Source organism: Adiantum capillus-veneris, chromosome 14 (assembly GCF_014529385.1).
Source record: "Adiantum capillus-veneris isolate H3 chromosome 14, ASM1452938v2, whole genome shotgun sequence".
Taxonomy (NCBI): domain Eukaryota; kingdom Viridiplantae; phylum Streptophyta; class Polypodiopsida; order Polypodiales; family Pteridaceae; genus Adiantum; species Adiantum capillus-veneris.
The window spans coordinates 16,993,570-17,014,546 of record NC_140944.1 but is presented as its reverse complement, the minus strand read 5'-3'; the positions used below and the strand labels follow the sequence as shown (position 1 = coordinate 17,014,546).

General features: G+C 40.8%; 1 protein-coding gene across 1 annotated transcript; it reads right to left on the bottom strand.

The window, feature by feature from the left end:
* Positions 1 to 8,290: 8,290 nt before the first annotated feature.
* On the bottom strand, positions 8,291 to 19,322 carry LOC147441971 (uncharacterized). Its single transcript, XM_086529315.1, has 5 exons — positions 19,234 to 19,322; positions 19,095 to 19,152; positions 8,621 to 8,707; positions 8,438 to 8,539; positions 8,291 to 8,335 (listed from the first exon to the last, which is right to left on the bottom strand). The coding sequence occupies exons 1-5, from the start codon at positions 19,320 to 19,322 to the stop codon at positions 8,291 to 8,293; spliced, it is 381 nt and encodes a 126-aa protein (XP_086385441.1).
* Positions 19,323 to 20,977: the final 1,655 nt, after the last annotated feature.

Here is a 20,977-nt window from a genome sequence, read left to right as displayed (position 1 = left end):
GAAGATGCACCTGAATGGTTAGCATGGTAGTAGGAAAGTGTTTCTCAAACATGCACAGAACCTTCGCAGTGTTTAGTTTGGTGAATGTATGGAGTCTACGTTGGTCTCCTTTTATGAGATCCATTGCACCAACTTCGCAAGTTTGTAGATTGTGTTACGGAAGTCAAGAGACAAACATCCCTCAATGCCACCGGTAAAATAAACTACAAAACACGTGCAGCAATGATATTAAAGTCCAGACACAAATTTGTTACACAATTCCCACTATGATATATTCCACTATGAACATACCTGACACATTTTATGCCAGTCGTGTGACTTCAAACCGATAAGCTTTCCTTCTTTAGTAAAACACATTTGAAGCGAGTGCATTATGCTAGTGGGGGTCCCCAAAGATCGAATGGTCTCTTTTACTTTGCGTTCTTGGGCTCCTGTTAAAATCCATGGCGCTTTAGGGAGTTTTAGTGATCCATCGGATGCTGTCTACATACAATATTGCTCCATACAATCCACATTTCTAAGGTCAACCCTGGCTCCCAAAGTATCTTTCTTGCCGGTCAGATGGTCCCATAGCAAATTACCCACATTCTTGAATATGTGCATTGGATCGAGCAAGTGATTGATCATGAGTCGGGGCCAATATCATAACTCGTACCATAGAGAGAGTCACTTCATCCCTGGGGGCAAACCGTCATCACACATCTCCTTCTGCTCTAACCATGCTTGTGGAGACATCCTCGGTGGCTCTCTTCCCAAAAAGCTATCATGTAACATGATTCTCTGGAAAATACGCTTGATGACCTTCATAGATTTGCTTCTTCAATGAGGGTGCCCGACGTGCATTTAGTTTAGTTCCACATGTGACACATGCTCTGTATCCGCTTGTTTGAAGCCCTGTATGTATACACATGATAATAGATAATCTTGAGAAAAACCAAGATTTACAGTGTTTGAGTTTAAGTGTAAATCACCTGAGCATTCTATTAGTCCGAGATAGTCATGCATGGTCCACATTAGAATGACTCTGATCAAAGCATTCCGTCGACCTGTGTGTCGGCTCATATCCACCACTTCTATGTCAATCCACAATTATTGTAGCTCTTCCAATAGTGGATGAACATACACATCCATATTCTTCACTTTATACCGTCCCGGCACAATCAAGCTTAGCCATAGGTGTCCCTTCTTCGTAGTCAACCACGGGGGATTGTTGTAGTTCACGATCACAACGGGCCATACACTGTAAGATGTTGATCTCTGACCAAATGGATTTACGCCATCCATAGCCAGGCCTAGGTGCAAATTTTGAGCTTCCCTGGCCGACCATGTTTCATCTATATGTTTCCGGGCTGTGCAATTTGCAGAAATCTGTAGAATACCATCCAAAGATATATTCTCCTCATGCCATGATGCTAGGGAGGCCATGGATTTACAATCGAAGAAATGCTTGATGCGAGGATTTTTTTTGGAATTTTTGTTCCGTGGAGATCTAGTCAATATCTCTCGGAATCACATTTCGGACACTTCTCCATGTCTATGTATTCCACTCTGAAAAGAATGTAGTTGTTAGGACAAGCGTGGATCGAATTGTAATCCATCCCCAAGTTTTGCAAAATCTTTGTTGCTTCCTCTCTGGAATTTGGCATCACATTATCAGCTGATAGTATGTGCTTTTTGAGCAGTCTACACAACAAAAGAAATTTAAATACGGTACAATTGTGTAAACATCTATCAGATCATTATACATCTAGAGTTTTTTATTAAAGTAAACACATTGTAATAGATCACTGAAAAGTGTTGTGACGCTAGTTTCATTCCATCCAAACTTTGTCTGCATGTTGAGAAGAACCAAGAGCGCCTTCAACCTAGACACACGTGCTCCATCATACAATGGTGTATCGGCTTCACTTTTCATATCACCATAGATAAGCCTTTCTAAATCCATGATCTTCTCGATTATTTCATCAATCTTGGGCTCAAACATTGCCTCATTGGGAATGTGGTCTGCATGATCATCCCCCGAGCTGTCAGAGGCTACATCTTGTGGCGTCACATATGCTGCTTGACCAAAGTGCATGCGAATGTGTCTATTGGGTTGCAAGATTACTGCCTATTGGCCAGCGTCAGAGTTCGACGAGTTATAATTGGCGACAACTCGATCTATAATAGATGGATCGAACGCACCAAATTCACGCACGTGCTGCAAAGAAACGCATCTTGTATGTCGTACAGCATGCTTGCATTGATTACAAGGACATAAGATCCTCGTTGAGAGATAGGTGTTTCGGTTGGACGGCCCCGTATCCTTGTCACTACTCATAATAAGGGTAGAAACCTTATAACCTGGAGAAAAAATTTAATCTTCTATTGGCATTCTCCGTTTTTTATCTCTCTCTCTCTCTCTCTCTCTCTCTCTCTCTCTCTTTGTTCACACTGTAAACTACCTCACATTCTCTAGTCATGTCCATTCCCCACACACCTCAATCTAGAGGTGCACGGAGATCAGAACCATCGGGTTATAATCTCGTCATTATTGATCAATGCTTATATTTGTGGGTACAAGAAATCTACACACCCACGTCTACATGATAGTGCATGTAGTGGACCAAACCCCTTTGCCTCTTCTCTAGCTGTAGCATTTCACAGCATCTTAACATCTTTTCATAGTAGATCTTTGTTCGAGGGATTACTTAACACATTACATGTTGGACTCCAATCTGAGTATCATGCCGTTCAAATCTTTCCAGCTTAAGGTCGCATCCTTAGAGAGGAAGAGAGGGATCACCGTTCGTCTAACTCTAATTTTTTTACCGTAATCTTGAAGGTAGACTCTAATATAAAAACTCAATCCAAAATCTAATCTTAAATCTAACCTAATTGAACATGTGGTCATTCGCTCCATTGAAGGGTAATAGTCATACCAATGGGGCTACTAGCTGCGTAGATGTGAATGGGCCTCACTTCATAACACGATTTTAAATTTCAAATTCGTCGTTTGCTCTCGCACGCGCGCTCTCGCTCTCTCTCTGTGTGTGTGTGTGTGTGTGTGTGTGTGCGCGCGCGCAGTAGCAGTTGTCGAACATGCAGGTGGAATTGCTAGTCTGCATGGTCCATCGAACATAAATCTAGATCTGATTTAATCTTAAACTCAAAATAAACCTAAATTTAATATAATCTAACGTAAATCTAAATGTAGTGTAAATAAACCTAAATCTAATCTAACGTAAATCTAACTCAAAATAAAACTAAATCTAATCTAATATAACCTAAATAAGCCTAAATCTAATCTAACATAAATCTAAGTCTAACCTAATCTACACTAGGCTGGTAACCTAACAGGACATAAAAGTGTCCTTTCAGGGTTTTGAAAAAAACCTCCAAAACAATAGTAGATTTAGTCATTTTGTAAAATCCTTTCATGAGGTTATAGTTCAAGGCCTACTACACATGGAAAAAATAAGAAACTTGTAAAATTTCTTATCTTTTGGTCACACCAAGCCTCCAAAATTGATGGACCAGTGCATTTTCATCAAAACAGTCATTTCTTCCGTTTTGTTGCATAAAAATAAGATTAGGGATTTTTGTAGGACTTGAGATAAATTCCCTAGTTAACTTCAATGTGTTGGTGATCAGAACATATGATTGCTTCTCACTCACTATTTGTTGTTTTGCCAAAATAAATAGGTACAAAAAAGTTGAATTTTATCCATTCTGCAAACATATCATCAAAGTTTCTATAGCCACGCTCAATACAAATAATATATGAATATTTTATTAGTTTTCTATTGTCCTTTATGTTCATAAGGAGCCATGTAGCATGTCAAAAGAATAATACATCTTGGGGACAAAGATGAAGTCTTAAATACAGCAAACATGAAAAAACTGGGTTCAACATTATGAGTTGTAGAATCCCATAGAAACTATTCAATATCTAGCCAAATTTGATCCTTATGACTAGATATGGTTACTACCTACAAAATGCATGTAGTTGTCACAAGAAACTAACAATATTGAAAAAGCTATACTTGATATACAAGAATTTTTCGTTTTCTTCTATAATTGAAAAAATCAACCATCGTTGTGTACTATGCAAAATAGGATATTAGGTGCCCCAAAACTCAAGGAATGTTAGCTTTATGTTACAATATGCGACATAGAAAATAAAAAATGTATTTGGATATCATAACATCCACCAAAAAAATCATAGAAGAGCTAAAATTGGCTAAAAAATAGGATTTGACAATTTTTGTAATTTGGTCATAACTTACAACTTTAATATTTATTTCTCCCTAAAAGCATCAAGACATGTTGAGGACTACTAAAGATAGTTCTCTAGCATTATAGACCTCACAAACATGAATTCTAGAGTGGTATAGTTGCAAAAAGTTGAAAAAAGCCAAAAATTAGGACCCGTTTTTTCACACAGTTTAGGTTGTGAAATGTTGTGCAAGGACAATGTTAAAGATGGAATTGATATTCCAAAAAATGGTGAGTTTTCTTCAGCTCATGAGACAACTTTCTAGATAGATAGCACCTCAAAATCCATTTTGAAACTCTTGACATAATTCAAGGAAAATGGTCACTTAACAGGACATAAAAGTGTCCCATTACCAACTTAGTGTTAAACTCAACATAAACATAAATTTCAAATAATCTAACCAAATCTAATTTAAATTTTAACATAATCTCTTTCTCTCTTTGTTTTCTCTCCTTACCTCTCTCTTTCGTCTTCTCCCCCCCTCTCTCTCTTTGGTTTTTTATTCTCTCTCTCTTTCTCTTTGTTCAACAGATCTTGAGTTCAACTCCTCGTCGGCTAGATCTTTAAGGTCTCTTGGTATAGTTTCCTACAACGTTAAAACTATCTTTTTCTCGGGTGTGTGTGTGTGTGGGTGTGTGTGTGTGTGCCGATAAAAAGAGAAAAATGGTATAACCTTTCTATCACCCAAGTGTGGTAGATTAATAACAGGTCTTGAGTTCAACTCCTCGTCGGCTAGATCTTTAAGGTCTCTTGGGGATAGTTTCCTACGATGTTAATAGTCTCTTCTTCTCGGGTGTGTGTGTGTGTGGGTGTGGGTGTGTGTGTGCCAATAAAAAGAAGAAAATGGTATAACCTTTATAATTACCCAAGTGTGGTAGATTGGTTATGCCATTTCCCTCTTGAATAACAGGTCTTCAGTCCAACTCCTTGTCGGCTAGATCTTTAAGGTCTCTTGGGATAGTTTCCTACGACGTTAAAACTCTCTTCTTCTTCTTCTCTCTTTTTCTCTCTCTCTCTCTCTCTCTCTCTCTCTCTCTCTCTCTCTCTCTCTCTCTCTCTCTCTCTCTCTCCGATCTCTCTTTTCCTCTCGAAATTTGTGTATGTATGCATTTTTTGTTTATGCATGTGTGTGTGTGTATTTTGTTTATGCATGTGCTCTCTCTCTCTCTCTCTCTCTCTCTCTCTCTCAAAAACACAATGTGTGTGCGCGTGTGTGTGTGAGAGAGAGAGGGGGGGAGAGAGAGAAAGAGGGGAAGGGAACCTGAGAGAGAGGAGAGGGAAGGAGCATACATGGCTCTCCTTCCTCTCCTTGTGTATGTGTGTGTGTGTGTGTGTGTGGAGAAGAAAGATAGAGAGAGGGAGAGCGCGGGTTACCTTTGCTTGCTTGAGCGCCGAAAACTTAGATGTGAGATCTAAGTTTTCGGGCACTCTTGATTTATTTTTCACCCCTATCGGCGTCGCTTTGGGCGTCGCTAAGTTACAAATAAACTAGCAACACCCGTAGCGACACCGTGGATTTTCACTTTTAAACGTCGCACTACGAGCGTCACTAGTGTGAAGTACTTCTTGTAGTGGCATAGCACCCGAAGGTTAGACGCTTCCTCTTGGGTATAGTCCTGTTTTAATCATGGCATTGTGGTCATTGTCTACTTATGCATGGATTACCGCAATGTACCTTTGGTTTTACCACGGCTGAGACTGCGATGATATCTAAAGAGGTGCAGGTGACCTTTGGCATTATTAGCCTCTACTTAAGTCTACCAGTATGTATATGTATCTACGTGTTTGGGTGCTAATATACTTGTGTACATATTTATAGATGAGTGAGTAGGGTGAAAAGCTTCATCTTATATTGCTCTTTGTAATGTAGATGTCAGATGAGAGACCAACTGGTGAGGAGTAGCCAGCTGGCTCTTTTTTTAGCTGGTTCACATTCCTGGTGGGCTCCCACCCGGGGGGGACATGACCTCCAGTGGACCCGAGTCTTCAGTCAGTGAGAACAAGCAAAGAAATAAAGAATGTTTCGACGTAGTTAAACATAAACCATGAGTATCATAGGTTTATTTTTGTTATTTGCAGGCATAACCATCCTACACCTACCCTTTTGAGATTCCTCCACCGGTCGTAGATCCAGTCCTACAGCGGGCTATCTCTTTACAAGAGCAGTACCTCTGTTCGATGGAGGATTTGTTTGGCAGCTACACACCACAGCAGCTTGCGACCTACGATATTTCTCCGCAGACTACACCATGGGGGAGTCAGGGAGGGACTCCTTACCTACAGAGCCTTGCACTGACGGCACCTCCCTCTACTCTCCCTTCCTATCATCCTACTCCTATTCCATCCACCTAGGGTCCTACTCCCCTTGCATCGCAGGGTCCTACTCCCATTGCATCACAGGGTCCCACTCCCATGGCATCATAGGGTCCTACGCCACTCCATTCTACTCTTGCTTTGCCAGAACATCATCGACAAACTTTCTCTAGCAACGCGCGTCGACGCTTGTCTTAGAGCAGTAAGCACTATGAGAGATGAAGCGGTGGTGGATCTTGTGGTTTTGCATGTTTCTGTAGGTTGCGGGGGAACAGAGTCTCCACTTTTAGAGCATGCAGCCCATGACGCAAAGGACGAGGATATTGACGCATCCGTGGGAGATACTCATGGACGCTACTACCGGTGGGGAGGTGGACTTCGGCACAACACAGGGTAAAACATTTCAACGCCATCTACAAATTCTTATACATTCAACATATAAGAACTGTTTTATAAAGTTTAGAGACCAACTTCTCGATCATGCACAGTACATTGAAGACGCTCTGTTAGCTAGATTTCCAAACACCCCCGATCAACGTTTTTCACAACAATGGTTGGAGGGCTACATAAAGATATTTCTAAAAAACAAGCAATCTAGTGTGCGGCGCATAGCAACCAACCAGGTCACAGATCCAGACAGGAGTTACCGTGGTGGCAACATGGCAGATACGGAGTGCGAGTGGGCAATTCAAGAGAAGAGCGATCAAGCTGCGATGGGCTCATCATACAGACAACAACGCGAGGCTCATGCAAGACAAACTCCCACGCACTATGGCTCAGGAGGCAAGGGAGCTTGGAAGGAAAAATATGTAAGATTAACTGAATTATAAAGTCGATGATCGGTGATTATAAAGATTGTAGTTGATGATTTGGTATTGTTATTGCTAACTTAGTAAAATATCACTCTCTCTCGACCAACTAGAGAGATGGTCTAGTATCAGGAGGGACATACTGAATTTGATACTTGGCAATGGTTTTTTGAAAACAACCACATCTCTCGTGAGTAATTTGATACGCCGGTTGGACCACTACAAGCGATAAGTTTAAACAAGTAATTTTGTATCAATTATTTTGAACTGTTGATGATTGTTTACACTATGAGAGGTTGTGTGCTCTTGTGACGCTTTTAATGACGGAAATACACTGGGTTTTTATAACCCTCGGCGTCGCTATGAGCGTTGATATGAGGACATCGCTATGAGAGTTGCTATAAGCGTCGCTATATATGTCGCTATATAGCGACGATTATAGCGACGCTGAAGAGCCATCAATAGCAACGCTGCAGAGCCTTATATAGTGACGGTCATAGCGACGCTCGAGAGGAAAAAAAATTGGTGGTAGGGCATTCACCCATCAACCATATTGAATGTTTTATTTGTCTATTTACCTTTGAAAAAAAGTGCAAAGGTAAATATAGACCCAAAATAGTCACCCACAAGACAATATAATCATTAACTCCATCATCCATAGTACGTATTGTTTGCAAAATAAAGATACAAAACTGACAAGCGTGAATTGATGAAAGTAAATCAATGACAATTGTACACATAGGCAAAATCACTTGATTCTTAATCTTTGCAAATGTAATAGTTACAAACCATTGTCATTATTTAAAAAATATACATGGTTTTCAAAAAGACGTATAAAACTCGTGTCATGATACATAAGCTATGACAAAAAGAAACTAATGCTATCTAGCTATGGCTAAATTGACGTCATCTAATCAGACGTCTCATCGCGTCCAAGCAGCGTATCTGTCGGATTCTGAAAATAAAATAAAATAAGATAGCCTTTTGTAAGTATAAACATATAGCGACGTTTATTAAACAATACAATAAATAGAAAAGAATAAACCCTAATACTAACCATGCCGCCGCGAGAACTCAGGATGTCTATAAGGGCGTTTAAGCCCTTCCTACCTGCGTACTCACGCTTGTACGGTGTGGGATCACGTCCTGTAAACGACCACTGTCAAAACATACTAAGAATCCATTATGCTAGAATTTAAAATCCCATAAACCCTAAACTATCAAACATAGATACGAACACACTTATAAAATCGGTCTCAAATGATGCCCACCCGCTGCTCCCCAAGTGGTGCGAGCTCCCTGCCTCTACTCGCGCTCTGGCTGCCTCCTTTTGTTGCTTGCACTTGTCGAGATTCTCGCACGCTGCTTTCTTCGCATTATTTCAATCTTCTTTGGCCAGCCAATCTGGTCTGCTCCACCCATGCTTGATTGCTTTTTACGCTTCGCAACACTTATGCTTGCAGTATTCGCGCATTCCAACCTTCATCACATCTTCATTGAAGCGATCATCCCGTGTTGGAACGGGAAACTCATCATGAAGCATGCTGATGACTCTGTCTTTTAATTCATTCGGTACTTCACTCCAGGTGTTTAGTATGTAGTGTCTAAACACCTGACAGCAAAGACCGTGCATGCGTGAAATCACCTTCTTCCCTTCATCATCCAAGATGATGCCGTCGTTGAAGTCGATGGAGTAAGGCAAGCCCTCTCGCTACTGACGCATGAACCTGGGTGTCCCGGCAGGGGTCTCTAGCTGCGTGTCAATGGGGGTACGGACGCCAGGGGTCTCGGCTGGAGTTTGAGCCCCGAAGCGAGGAGTGTCCACTGGAGTGACTCCTGGAGGCGTAGCTAGTGGTGTGTAGCTGTGGGGAACGGCAGTCAGCCACGCAAAACCGAGTGTCGATGGCGATGCTATTGGAGCTATATATGGCTCACTCTACTCAACTTGGTCTCACCTATATATTTGTATCTTGTCCTCAATATGAATCAGTCTTTGGGAGCGTATATGGTGTGTCTCTTGTCTCGTCTCTCTATCTCTCTCTTTCTCTCTACATCTCAACATGGTATCAGAGCAGTAACGATCATGCGCCGATTCAATTCATGGTGACAAAACAGTATGTGTATGCGATTTGCAGGTAAGATTCAAAAATTGCTACAAATTTTATTTTTGAGCATTGATTCTTGTTAATTGTGGTTGTTTTGTGTTAAGAAGAATATGATTAGTGTTTTGTGTGACGTTTATTGCTAATCAATCTAATCGTTGATTGCGTTTTCTTGTTGATGACACCCTGAACTTCATCTCAATTTTTCTTGCTGTTCTGCTCAAAATTTGGAGAAACGGGAAAAGCGCAATCGAGCGTAGCGCAATGGCACTTTTCATCCAAAACTTGTTTGTCTCCTCGAGCTCTTCGATTTGAGTTTTAGGTTTGCGTCAATCGGAGTTCGCAGTAGAAAGTTATGCTGTTTTTACTGCAATTGAGCTTGACGTAGCTTTCTTCGTCCTACTTCTTCGTGAAGCGTCTGCGATCGTTTTTCTTATTTTGGCGTTAACTTTTTCGAGAAGATTTAGCTTTTTGCTATTCGTATTGTGGATGTCAATCTTGCGTATCACGCCACTCTATTTTGAGGACTCTTTTATTATTAACGTCTCCTTTACCCTGCCCTTTTTGGGTGACGTCTCTCACATCTTTGGAAGTCCCTTGAGCATCCTTCTTACGTTTATCGTTGGCAGAACGCAGTCCTCATATCTCTCTCATTCTCAATTGCGGCCTTCACCATATATGGTGTGCAAATTCTGCGATCTTATCTTATACGTCTTCTCGCAACAAGATATGGCTATGAATATTCTCGTCAACGGCTTTCCTTCTGTCCAGCGTTCTGTTCCTCCTTTCCAAGGTCAAGGTTTTCCAGGCTGGAAAGCAAAGATGTTGTTAATTCTTGAAGGCGATGAACTCTTCGATGTTGTTCTTGGAAATTGTGTTTGTCCGTCTCAGCCTGTTGATACGGATAATGATAACGTGCTTATCACTGAAGGACCTATATTTGAAGATTGGAATGTTGCCTATACGGATTGGCAACGACATGATAAAGCAGCTCGTCGGTATGTTATTTCTGCTCTTACTGATTCCCTTTTGCTTGATATGTACGAACTGCCTACTTCCCACGACGTATGGAAGTACCTTATTGAAAACTTTCAGAAGAAATCTGTCACAGAAATACTTTATTTGAGAGGGTTGCTTAACAAGTTACAATATGAAGTTGGTATTGCCATGATGGGACATATTGAATCTTTCAAATCTATTATTAATCAACTTGCTGCTGTCGGTGATCCTGTTCCACAAAAGCAACTGATTACACTTCTCCTTGATACGGTGAAGGACTCTTCTTATGATAACATTGCTACTATTCTCTCTAATAAAGATGGTCTTGATTTCGACCAAGCTTGCATGTCTTTAATTGAATACTCTCAACGTCAAGAACGTTGTAATGCTAGTCATGATACAACTATGATTTCACACGAGGAGACTGAGTCACAACAGATAGAACGGGATTTTTATGCTCGAAGGCGTCCATTTCAACGAGAAAACCGCAGAGGTGGCCGTCGCGGTAATATTTTCTCTCGTCTCAAATTTCCTAATAAGCAATATTCTTACTGCAACAGAAATGGACATACTGAAGATGATTGTTGGGCACGTCAATATGATGAAGAACACAATATTACCACAAAACAACCACGTTTATTTAGAGACTCTTCTTCTTCTTCTTGTGAATATTGTGGACGATCTAATTATCCCACTCATATGTGCTATAAGCGTTGATTCGACACAGATCGGAATAGAGCATATGCTACTGAACATCGAAACAACATTGTACCAGAAACAAGCTGCGTCGTATGTTCAGTTGCTCGAGACAGAATAATTCATGTACGCAATGGATCACTTTTTATTGTCGATCTGGTGCTACAGAAAATATGACATATCAGTCTAAGTGGCTCCATAACTATCATCCACTGTCAGTTCAATGTGTTGTTTATCTTACTGATGATACTACTTGTCAAGTAAAGGGTATTGGAGACTTATATCTTGGTACCTTATCTTCTTCCACTCGAATTTTGCGAGGAGTATTACAGGTACCAGATCTTCAACGTAATCTTCTTTCAGTTGCTAGACTTGTTGATCTTGGTCTGTTTGTTGGATTTGATCATACCAAATGCCGAATTGAGAAAGATGGACAGACTATAGCCACTGCTCCTCGAAATGGTAATTTGTTTGAACTCTCTCTCAACGATGTTGTAGCAAATGTTGTCACCACTCCAGGTGATCATGATTGCAAAGTATGGCATCACCGTTTTGTTCATGCTGATTTCTCAAAACTCCTTGATCTTCAACGTCGTGATCTTGTTCATGGCATGGATCTTAAAGCCCATCCTCATATGGGAATTTGTGAATTTTGTGCTCTTGGAAAACACAATCGCAAACCCTTTCCTCTTTCAAATACAAATCATTCTCATGACATATTGGATCTTGTTCATACTGATATATGTAGACCTCTACCTTCTTCGAGATCACAATATCGCTACTTCGTTACTTTCATTGATGATTTCTCAAGGTATACGACTGTATTTCTACTTAGACAAAAATCTGAAGCCTTATCTGTTTTCAAAAAATTCCATAAGGCTGCGAAACTTCAAATTGGTCGTCGCCTTAAGAAGCTTCGTAGTGACAATGGATGTGAATATGTTTCTCGAGAGTTTGTGAGTTACTGTGCTGACAGTGGAATTCATCATGAACACACTATTCCATATTCGCCTCAACAGAACGGTGTTGCTGAACGAAAGAATCGCACTATTCTCAATGCTGTAAGATGTATGCTGATTCATTCTGGCTTATCTCGTGTTTTTTGGGCTGAAGCTAATTTGACAGCAGTATTTATTCAGAATCATCTTCCTACTACTGCACCCTCTGGTAAGATACCCATCACAGCATGGACAGGTGACATTCCTTCTGTATCTCATTTTCGAACCTTTGGATGTATTGCTTATATTCATGTTCCCAAAGAAACACGAACAAAGCTTGATGCTCCTGGTCTTAAAGTTATTTTTATTGGATATTGTGACACTTCCAAAGGCTACAAATTCTATGACCCTTCCTCCAAGAAAGTAATTGTGAATCGTGATGCTACTTTTAACGAACAGCTTATGGGAGGCTCATGGTCCATGGATGATTCTGATGATACTGAATCATTGCTTCAAGCTTTTCCATTTCTTTCAGAAGATGAAACTCTTCCTATAGAGCAACTTTCCTCTTCACAACCATTCATTCCGAATGTTGCCAATGATGATATTGATATTTTTGTTGATCTGCCTATTGATTTTGAACATGGCTCATGTCATGTTTATGATGACGATATTGCTGATAATGCTTTTTATACTTCCGAAGATCCCATTACTTATGATGAAGCTATCTCTTCACCACAAAAGGATCAATGGCAAGAGGCTATGGAAGCAGAGTACGATTCTCTTATCTCTAAAGGTACATGGATACTAACTGAATTACCTCTTGGTCATACAGCTATTAAATGTAAGTGGGTGTATAAGACAAAAGTAAAAGCAGATGGATCTTTTAACAAGTTCAAGGCGCGTTTAGTTGCAAAAGGTTACTCCCAAGTAGCTGGTGTTGATTATCAAGAGACTTTTTCACCAGTTGTTCGCATTACAAGTGTTCGAGTTTTATTGGCATTTGCTGTTCAATTTGATTTAGAAGCTCATCAAATGGATGTGCGAACTGCTTTTCTTAATGGTGACTTGGAAGAGGAAATTTATATGGAACAACCAGAAGGGTTTGTTATTCCAGGTAAAGAAGACCTTGTTGCTCAACTCCATAAGGCACTATATGGTCTCAAACAAGCTTCGCGAGCCTGGTATACAAAATTTGATCTTTTTCTCACCTCTAAAGGATTCATCTCTTACTCGTCAGACCCCAACTTATACATAAAACGCCAAGGTAGCAGTTTTGTGATTCTTGCTCTTTATGTGGATGATACCATCCTTGTTTCCAATGATTTGGGATTTCTTCAGCAAGTGAAAAAGTTATTGTCTTCTGCATTTGATATGGTGGATCTTGGAGAGATTCACTCGTGTCTTGGCATTCAAATCCAACGGAACCGTACAAAAGGTATTTTATTCCTTCGACAGTCAAAGTTTATTGCAGATACTATTCAAAAATTTGGTATGGAATCTGCACATTCAGCCAACACACCTTGTCTTGCGAGCTCTACGAAGAACACTTTTGACAATGGCGGTCAAATTGTCACAAATCAACCTTATGCTAACTTGATTGGATGTCTTCAGTTTGTTGGCATGAACACTCATCCTGATATTCTGTTTGCTGCTAATTATCTTGCATGTCCTTCTCTTAAGCATTGGTCTTCTGCAAAGCGTGTGTTGAAATACTTGAAAGGCACTACAGATTTTGGTTTAGTCTATCAACGACAACTCACATCGGATTCTATGCAATCTCTTTCTCTTTTGGGTTACACAGATGCAGACTGGGCAAGCTCACATTTATCTATGCGATCTACTAGTGGAAATTGCTTCTTTATAAATGGTTGTCTTGTTTCTTGGACTAGCAAGAAACAACGTTGTGTTGCAGTTTCTACGACTGAGTCAGAATATATTGCGGCATCACTTGTAGCTCGTGAGCTGATTTGGCTTCGACAAATGCTGGTTGATATTGGTCACTCTCCTCTTTCTAGCACACCGTTGCGGTGTGACAACCAAAGTGCTATTAGTCTTGCAAAAGACTATGTTCAACATAATAAGTCAAAGCACATTGCTGTCCATTATCATTATGTAAGGTATGAAGTATGCAAAGGAACCATTATGGTTGAACACTGTCCAAGTGACCAGATGATTGCAGACATTTTGACCAAAGGCCTCAACGAATCATGTTTCATCCTCTTGCGCTCGGAGCTTGGAGTTGCTTCGACCTCACTCTTTCTAGATTAGCTTCTTTGCTATTGTAATAGCTTTGTACATATGACATTGTAATCTTTTAGGTACCATGCACTATGCACACTCCACATTTGCACATTGTGATCTCTAAGTCACTTGAATATTTGTACATAGATGCACAATTCACTTTCACATCATCATCGCTGGTTCATATTTTCACATTGTATAGGGGCTTGGGTTTTTCCCTTGAGCTCCCCAAGGGTTTTTTCATCCAAAGCTAGAGACATTTGTTTGAGTGGGGGTGTTGGAGCTATATATGGCTCACTCTACTCAACTTGGTCTCACCTATATATTTGTATCTTGTCCTCAATATGAATCAGTCTTTGGGAGCGTATATGGTGTGTCTCTTGTCTCGTCTCTCTCTCTTTCTCTCTACATCTCAACAGATGCCGTGGCTGGTGTCGGGACAAGCAAAGAAGGGGAGGGTAAAGAGCCTTGTTGAACACGAAATAGTGTCAAAGCATCGATGGCGGAATCCCCAAAACAACCGCCACCGCCACCACTAGAGCGCCGGCGCCTAGACGAGTGTGAATATTGTCTCGTAAACACCGAAGCTTCAGAGCATACTGAATGCTCCGAAACAGAGGGAGATGCAGATGGAGTAGGAACGCGCGATGGTGCACCAGAGCGATGACGCTCCACGTACCATTGTCGCTGCTGGGTTGACAAAGAAGAAAGAAACTCCTCATCATCCATACCTGCATTAAACACATGAACATTTAAACTTAATATTGAATGAATAGAGTAGAAAACATGGACAAGTAGATAGATAGAGAGAGAGAGAGAGATAGATAGATAGATAGAGAGAGAGAGAGGTGTGCTCATCGTCTCTGCTTGTGAGAACATACCTAGAGCATATGTACCTGGAGTGGACGCAAAGAACATTAAATACAATGACGCAATGACGCAATGATGCAATGATGCAAATACTTAGAGAGCCAGAGTTTTTACAAAACGTAGAAAAATTGTTCAAAACAAGGACTTGAAGATGCTTGTAGCTTTGGAATGTTCAAAGGCTAGCAACAACAGAAAGCATTCTTCTTCTATTCAACTTGAGTGATGGAAGAGGCAAGTGCATAACTCTGAATTTTCAATCGAAAGAGAGGGAGAGAGAGAGAGAGAGAGAGAGAGAGAGAGAGAGAGAGAGAGAGAGAGAGAGAGAGAGAGAGAGAGCACAATCAAATCTTGCAGTCGAAAAACCAGGTGGTGGAGCTGCATGTGGCCATGGATTACCCAAGATGTGAGCGCAAAATCAAAAGAGCGTTATACAACATGGAAGGTACTTAGAGAGCCAGATTTTTTACAAAACGGAGCAAAATTGTTCAAAACCGAGAATCGTACAAGAACTTGAAGGTGCTTGTAGCTTTGGAATGTTCACATGTGACACATGCTCTCTATCCGCTTGTTTGAAGCCGTGCATGTGACACATGCTCTATATCCGTTTGTTTGAAGCCCTGCATGTATACCCTAATTGTAATAGATCACCTGAAAAGCGTTGTGACGCTAGTGTCACTCCATCCAAACTTCACCTGCATGTTGAGAAGAACCAGGAGCGCTTTCAATCTAGACACACGTGCTCCATTATACAATGGCGTATCAGCTTCACTTTTCATATCATGATAGATAAGCCTTTCTGAATCCAGAATCGTCTCCATCATTTCATCAATCTCGGGCACAAATATTGCCTCGTTGGGAATGTGGTCTACATGATCATCCCCCGAGCTGTCAGAGGCTACATCTTGTGGCCTCACATATGCAGCTTGACCAAAGCGCATGCGAACACGTCTATTGGATTGCAAGATTGCTGCCTATTGGCAAGCGTTAGAGTCCGACGAGTTGTAATTGGCAACAACTCGATCTATAATAGATGGATCGAACTCGCCAAATTCACGAAAGTGTTGCAAGGAAACACGTCTTGTCCGTCGCACATCATGCTTGCAATGATTATAAGGACATAAGATCCTCCTTGAGAGATATGTGTTTCGGTTGGACGGCCCCACATCCTCATCACTACTTATAATGAAGGTAAAAATCTTATAACCTGGACAAAGAATTTAATCTTCTATTGGCATTCTTCGTCTCCTCTCTCTCTCTCTCTCTCTCTCTGTGTGTGTGTGTGTGTGTGTGTGTGTGTGTGTGTGTGTGTGTGTGTGTGTGTGTGTTCACACTGTAAACTACCTCACATTCTCTAGTCATGTCCAATCCCCGCACACCTCAGTCTAGAGGTGCACAGAGATCAGAACCACCAGGTTATAATCTCGTCTTTATTGGTCAATGCCTATATTTGTGGATACAAGAAATATACACACCCACGTCTACATGATACTGCATGTAGTGGACAAAACCCCTTTTCCTCTTCTCTAGTTGTAGCATTTCACAGTATCTTAACATCTTTTCACAGTAGATCTTTGTTTGTAGCATGCACATACGCCATTCTTGCAATGTAACTGATGTCTGCTCAAGGCACTTAATTCTTACTCTAGATTTGACGGGATGTGGTGTGTGTGTGTGTGCGTGTGACCCTTGGAATCGTCATCTTGCATTACTAATTTCTGTGTAGGCTCAATTTGCTCTTCCATTAGATGATCATGACGGCTTATTGTATGGTAGCAGCAGTCAAACATGCAGGTGGAATTGTTGGTGCGCATGGATTGTCGAGGCTGTGAGTGCAAGAAATTTTCACGCCATTTCTGACAAGCGTCGGCGGCTCTCCGAGTTGCGCCTACATGAAAATCTAAATCTAACCTTATCTTAAACGATAAAAAGAAGAAAATGGTATAACCTTTCTATCACCCAAGTGTGGTAGATTGGTTATGCCAATTCCCTCTTCAATAACAGGTAAATAATGTAAATAAACCTAAATCTAATCTTATATAATGTAAATCTAAATCTAACGTAAATAAACCTAAATCTAATCTAATTTAAGTTAAATAAACCTAAATCTAATTTAACGTAGGTCTACATCTAACCTAATCTTTAACGTCTTTTGGGATAGTTTCCTACGACGTTAAAACTCTCTTCTTCTTGTGTGTGTGTGTGTGTGGGTGTGTGTGTGCCAATAAAAAGAGAAAACTGGTATAACCTTTATATCACCCAAGTGTGGTAGATTGGTTATGCCATTTTCCTCTTGAATAACAGGTCTTGAGTTCAACTCCTCATCGGCTAGATCTTTAGGTCTCTTTAATTAGTTTCCTACGACGTTAAGTTAACTCTCTTTTTCTCGGGTGTGGGTGTGGGTGTGGGTGTGTATGCACGCCAATAAAAAAAGGAGAAAAATGGTATAACTTTTCTATCACCGAAGTGTGATGGATTGGTTATGCCATTTCCCTCATGAATAACAGTTCAACTCTTGTCGACTAGATTTTTAAGGTATCTTGGGATAGTTTCCTACGATGTTAAGACTCTCTTCTTCTTCTTCTTCTTCTTCTTCTCTCTCTCTCTCTCTCTCTCTCTCTCTCTCTCTTTCTCTCTCTCTTTTCCTCTCTCAATGTGTGTGTACATTCTTTGTTTATGCATGTGTGTGTGTGTGTTTTTGGTTTATGCATGCCCTCTCTCTCTCTTTTCCTCTCTCAATATGTGTGTGCATGTGTGTGTGCGTTTTTTGTTTATGCTTGTTCTCTCTCTCTCTCTCAAAAACACAATCAATGTGTGTGTGTGTGTGTGTGTGTGTGTGTGAGGGAGAGAGGGAGAGAGAAAGAGGAGAAGGGAACATGAGAGTGAGGAGAGGGAAGGAGCATACCTGGCTCTCCTTCCTCTCCTCGTGTGTGTGTGTGTGTGTGTGTGTGTGTGTGTGTGTGTGTGTGTGTGTGTGTGGAGAAGAAAAAGAGACAGAGGGAGAGCGCGCGTTACCTTGCTTGCTTGAGTGTGCGCCGAAAACTCAGATCTGAGATCTGAGTTTTTGGACGCTCTCATTTATCTTTTTTATCCTTGGCAGCGTCGCTATGAGCGTCGCTATGTTACTTGTAACATAGCGACGTTCATAGCGACGCCGTGGTTTATCATGTTTGAGCGTCGCACTACGAGCATCGCTACTATTAAGTACCTCTTGTAGTGTTAATTTGGTTTGTATTTATGTAGACTTAAAGTGATCCAACATACGTGTCGGTGGGGACGATGACAAGATAGAGGAGGATTAGATAGAAAAATGTTTTGTCCAAACTTTTGTAAAGTCCCAATGTGGCACAATGTATATACAACTATTTACTTTTTATTGTAACTTTTTAAAATAGTTGATCTTCCGCATTTTAAATTCTTAAGGTAAAATCAAATTCAATTGGTATTTTTTATACTCTTCCAAAAAACAATCTATGTTTCATTGTTTTATGCAGGTAGAAAATAAAGGTGCTCGTTTTGGTCACCAAAATTGGGTGGCCCAAATGAGCACCTTTATTTTTGAATTAGCGTGTAGCGGCAATAAGCGCGGTAATAGAAGCGGCAACTGACGCTATAATAGCAACGGGTATATTACCACGACTATTACCATGCTTATTGCTGAGAAACCACTACCACAACCTTAGCTGTGGTTATTGCCGCCTCCCCAAATTTTTCTCTCCCCTTTTTCCTTTGTTTTTCCGCGGCAATGCTAGTGGTTATAGACAACTCCTCTTATAGTGAACCAGTATCCTCTACGATCTTCTCCATTGATGCTGCTATGATCGACACATGGTAGCCCTCATATGTCAGTCCACTACGAGAGGGCTACCTCTATGACATACCACCAGTTTGGTGCAGACTTTGTAGAATGAAATACCACCTGCAAGAGCCACATAACTTACATGAGTGCTTCCAGACCACTTGCCCTCTAAATTTGGATGTTAAATATTTACAAAATTAATTGTTCCCAATGCTCGGATAGAATGAAAGTGTCTCGGAGGTGGGTCCATTTTTTGGTTGAATCCACCTCAAGGAAACCTGACTCTCCTTGGCGCATTCTAGCATTGCGACCCTCCGTGTTTATCTTGAACCATTGCACGCTAAACAAATCCACACAAAAAATCCCTATAATCGATCCTCAAAATCTCTTTTACTTTGCGTTCTTGGCCTCCTATCAAAATCCATGGCGCTTTAGGGAGTTTTATCGATCCATCGGGTGCTGTGTGCGGCCAATATTGCTCCATATGATCCACATTTCTAGGGCCAATTCTGTCCCCCAAGTATCTTTCTTGCCGATGAGATGGTCCCACAACAGATTACCCACATTCTTGGATATGTGCATTGAATTGATCAAGTGATCGATCATGAGTCTGGTCCAATATGGTAACTCGTACCATAGAGAGAGTCTCTTCATCCCCGTGGGCAAACCGTCATCGCATGTTTCCTTTTTCGCTAATCGTGCTCGAGCAGACATCCTCGGGGGCTTTCTTTCCAAAAAACCATCACGTTAACTTGTGATTGTTTGGCAGATGCACTTGATGACCTTCATCGATTTTCTTTTCGAGTGAGGGTACCCGATGTGCATTAAGTCTAGGTCCACATGTGACACATGCTCTGTATCCGCTTGTTTGAAGCCTTGCATGTATACACATGACAATAGATAAGCTTGAAGAATACCAGGGTTTATAGTGTCTGAGTTTGAGTATATATCACCTGAGAATTCTATTAGTGTAGGATAGTCATGCATGGTCCACATTAGAATGTCTGTTATCAAAGCATTGTGTCGACCTGTGTGTCGGTTCCTATCCACCATTTATTAACCAATCCACAATTGTTGTAGCTCTTCCAATAGTGGACGAATATACACATCCATATTCTTCACTTTATACCACCCCGACACAATCAAGCTTAGAAACATGTGCCCCTTTTTGGTAGTCAACAACACGGGAATGTTGTAGTTGATGATGACAACTGGCCATACACTGTAAGATGTTGACCTCTGACCAAATGGATTTATGCCATCCATAGCCAGGCCAAGACGAAAATTTTGAGCTTCCCTGGGAAAATCCGGCCATGTGTTGTTTATATGCTTCCAAGCCTAATCTGCAAGAATCTGCATCACACCATCCGAAGATCTATTCTCCTCATGCCATGATGCCAGGGTGGCCATGGACTTACATTCAAAGAAATGTTTGATGCAAGGCACCAGAGGAAATTATCGCAAAACCTTCAACGGAAATTTTTTGTCCATGGAGATCTACTTGATATCTCTCGGAATCACATTTTGGACACTTCTCCATGTCTATGTATGCCCCTTTGAGAAGAATGCAGTCATTAGGACAAGCACAAATAGAATTGTAAACCATCCCCAAGTTTTGCAAGATCTTTCTTTCTTCTTCTCTGGAATCTTGCATTACATTATCAATTGACAGTATGTTCTCTTTGAGCAATCTACATAACAAAAAAAATGCGGCACACTTGTGTAAGTAATCTATCGGATCATTATACATTTAGAGTTTTTGATTGAAGTAAACACATTGAAATAGATCACCTGAATCATATGGTGATGGTAGTGTCACTCCATCAAAAATTTTCCTACATGTTGAGAAGAACCAGGAGTACCTTCAATCTAGACACACATGCTCCACCATACAATAGCGTATCAGCTTCACTTTTCATGTCATCATAGATATGCCTTTCTGAATCTACGAT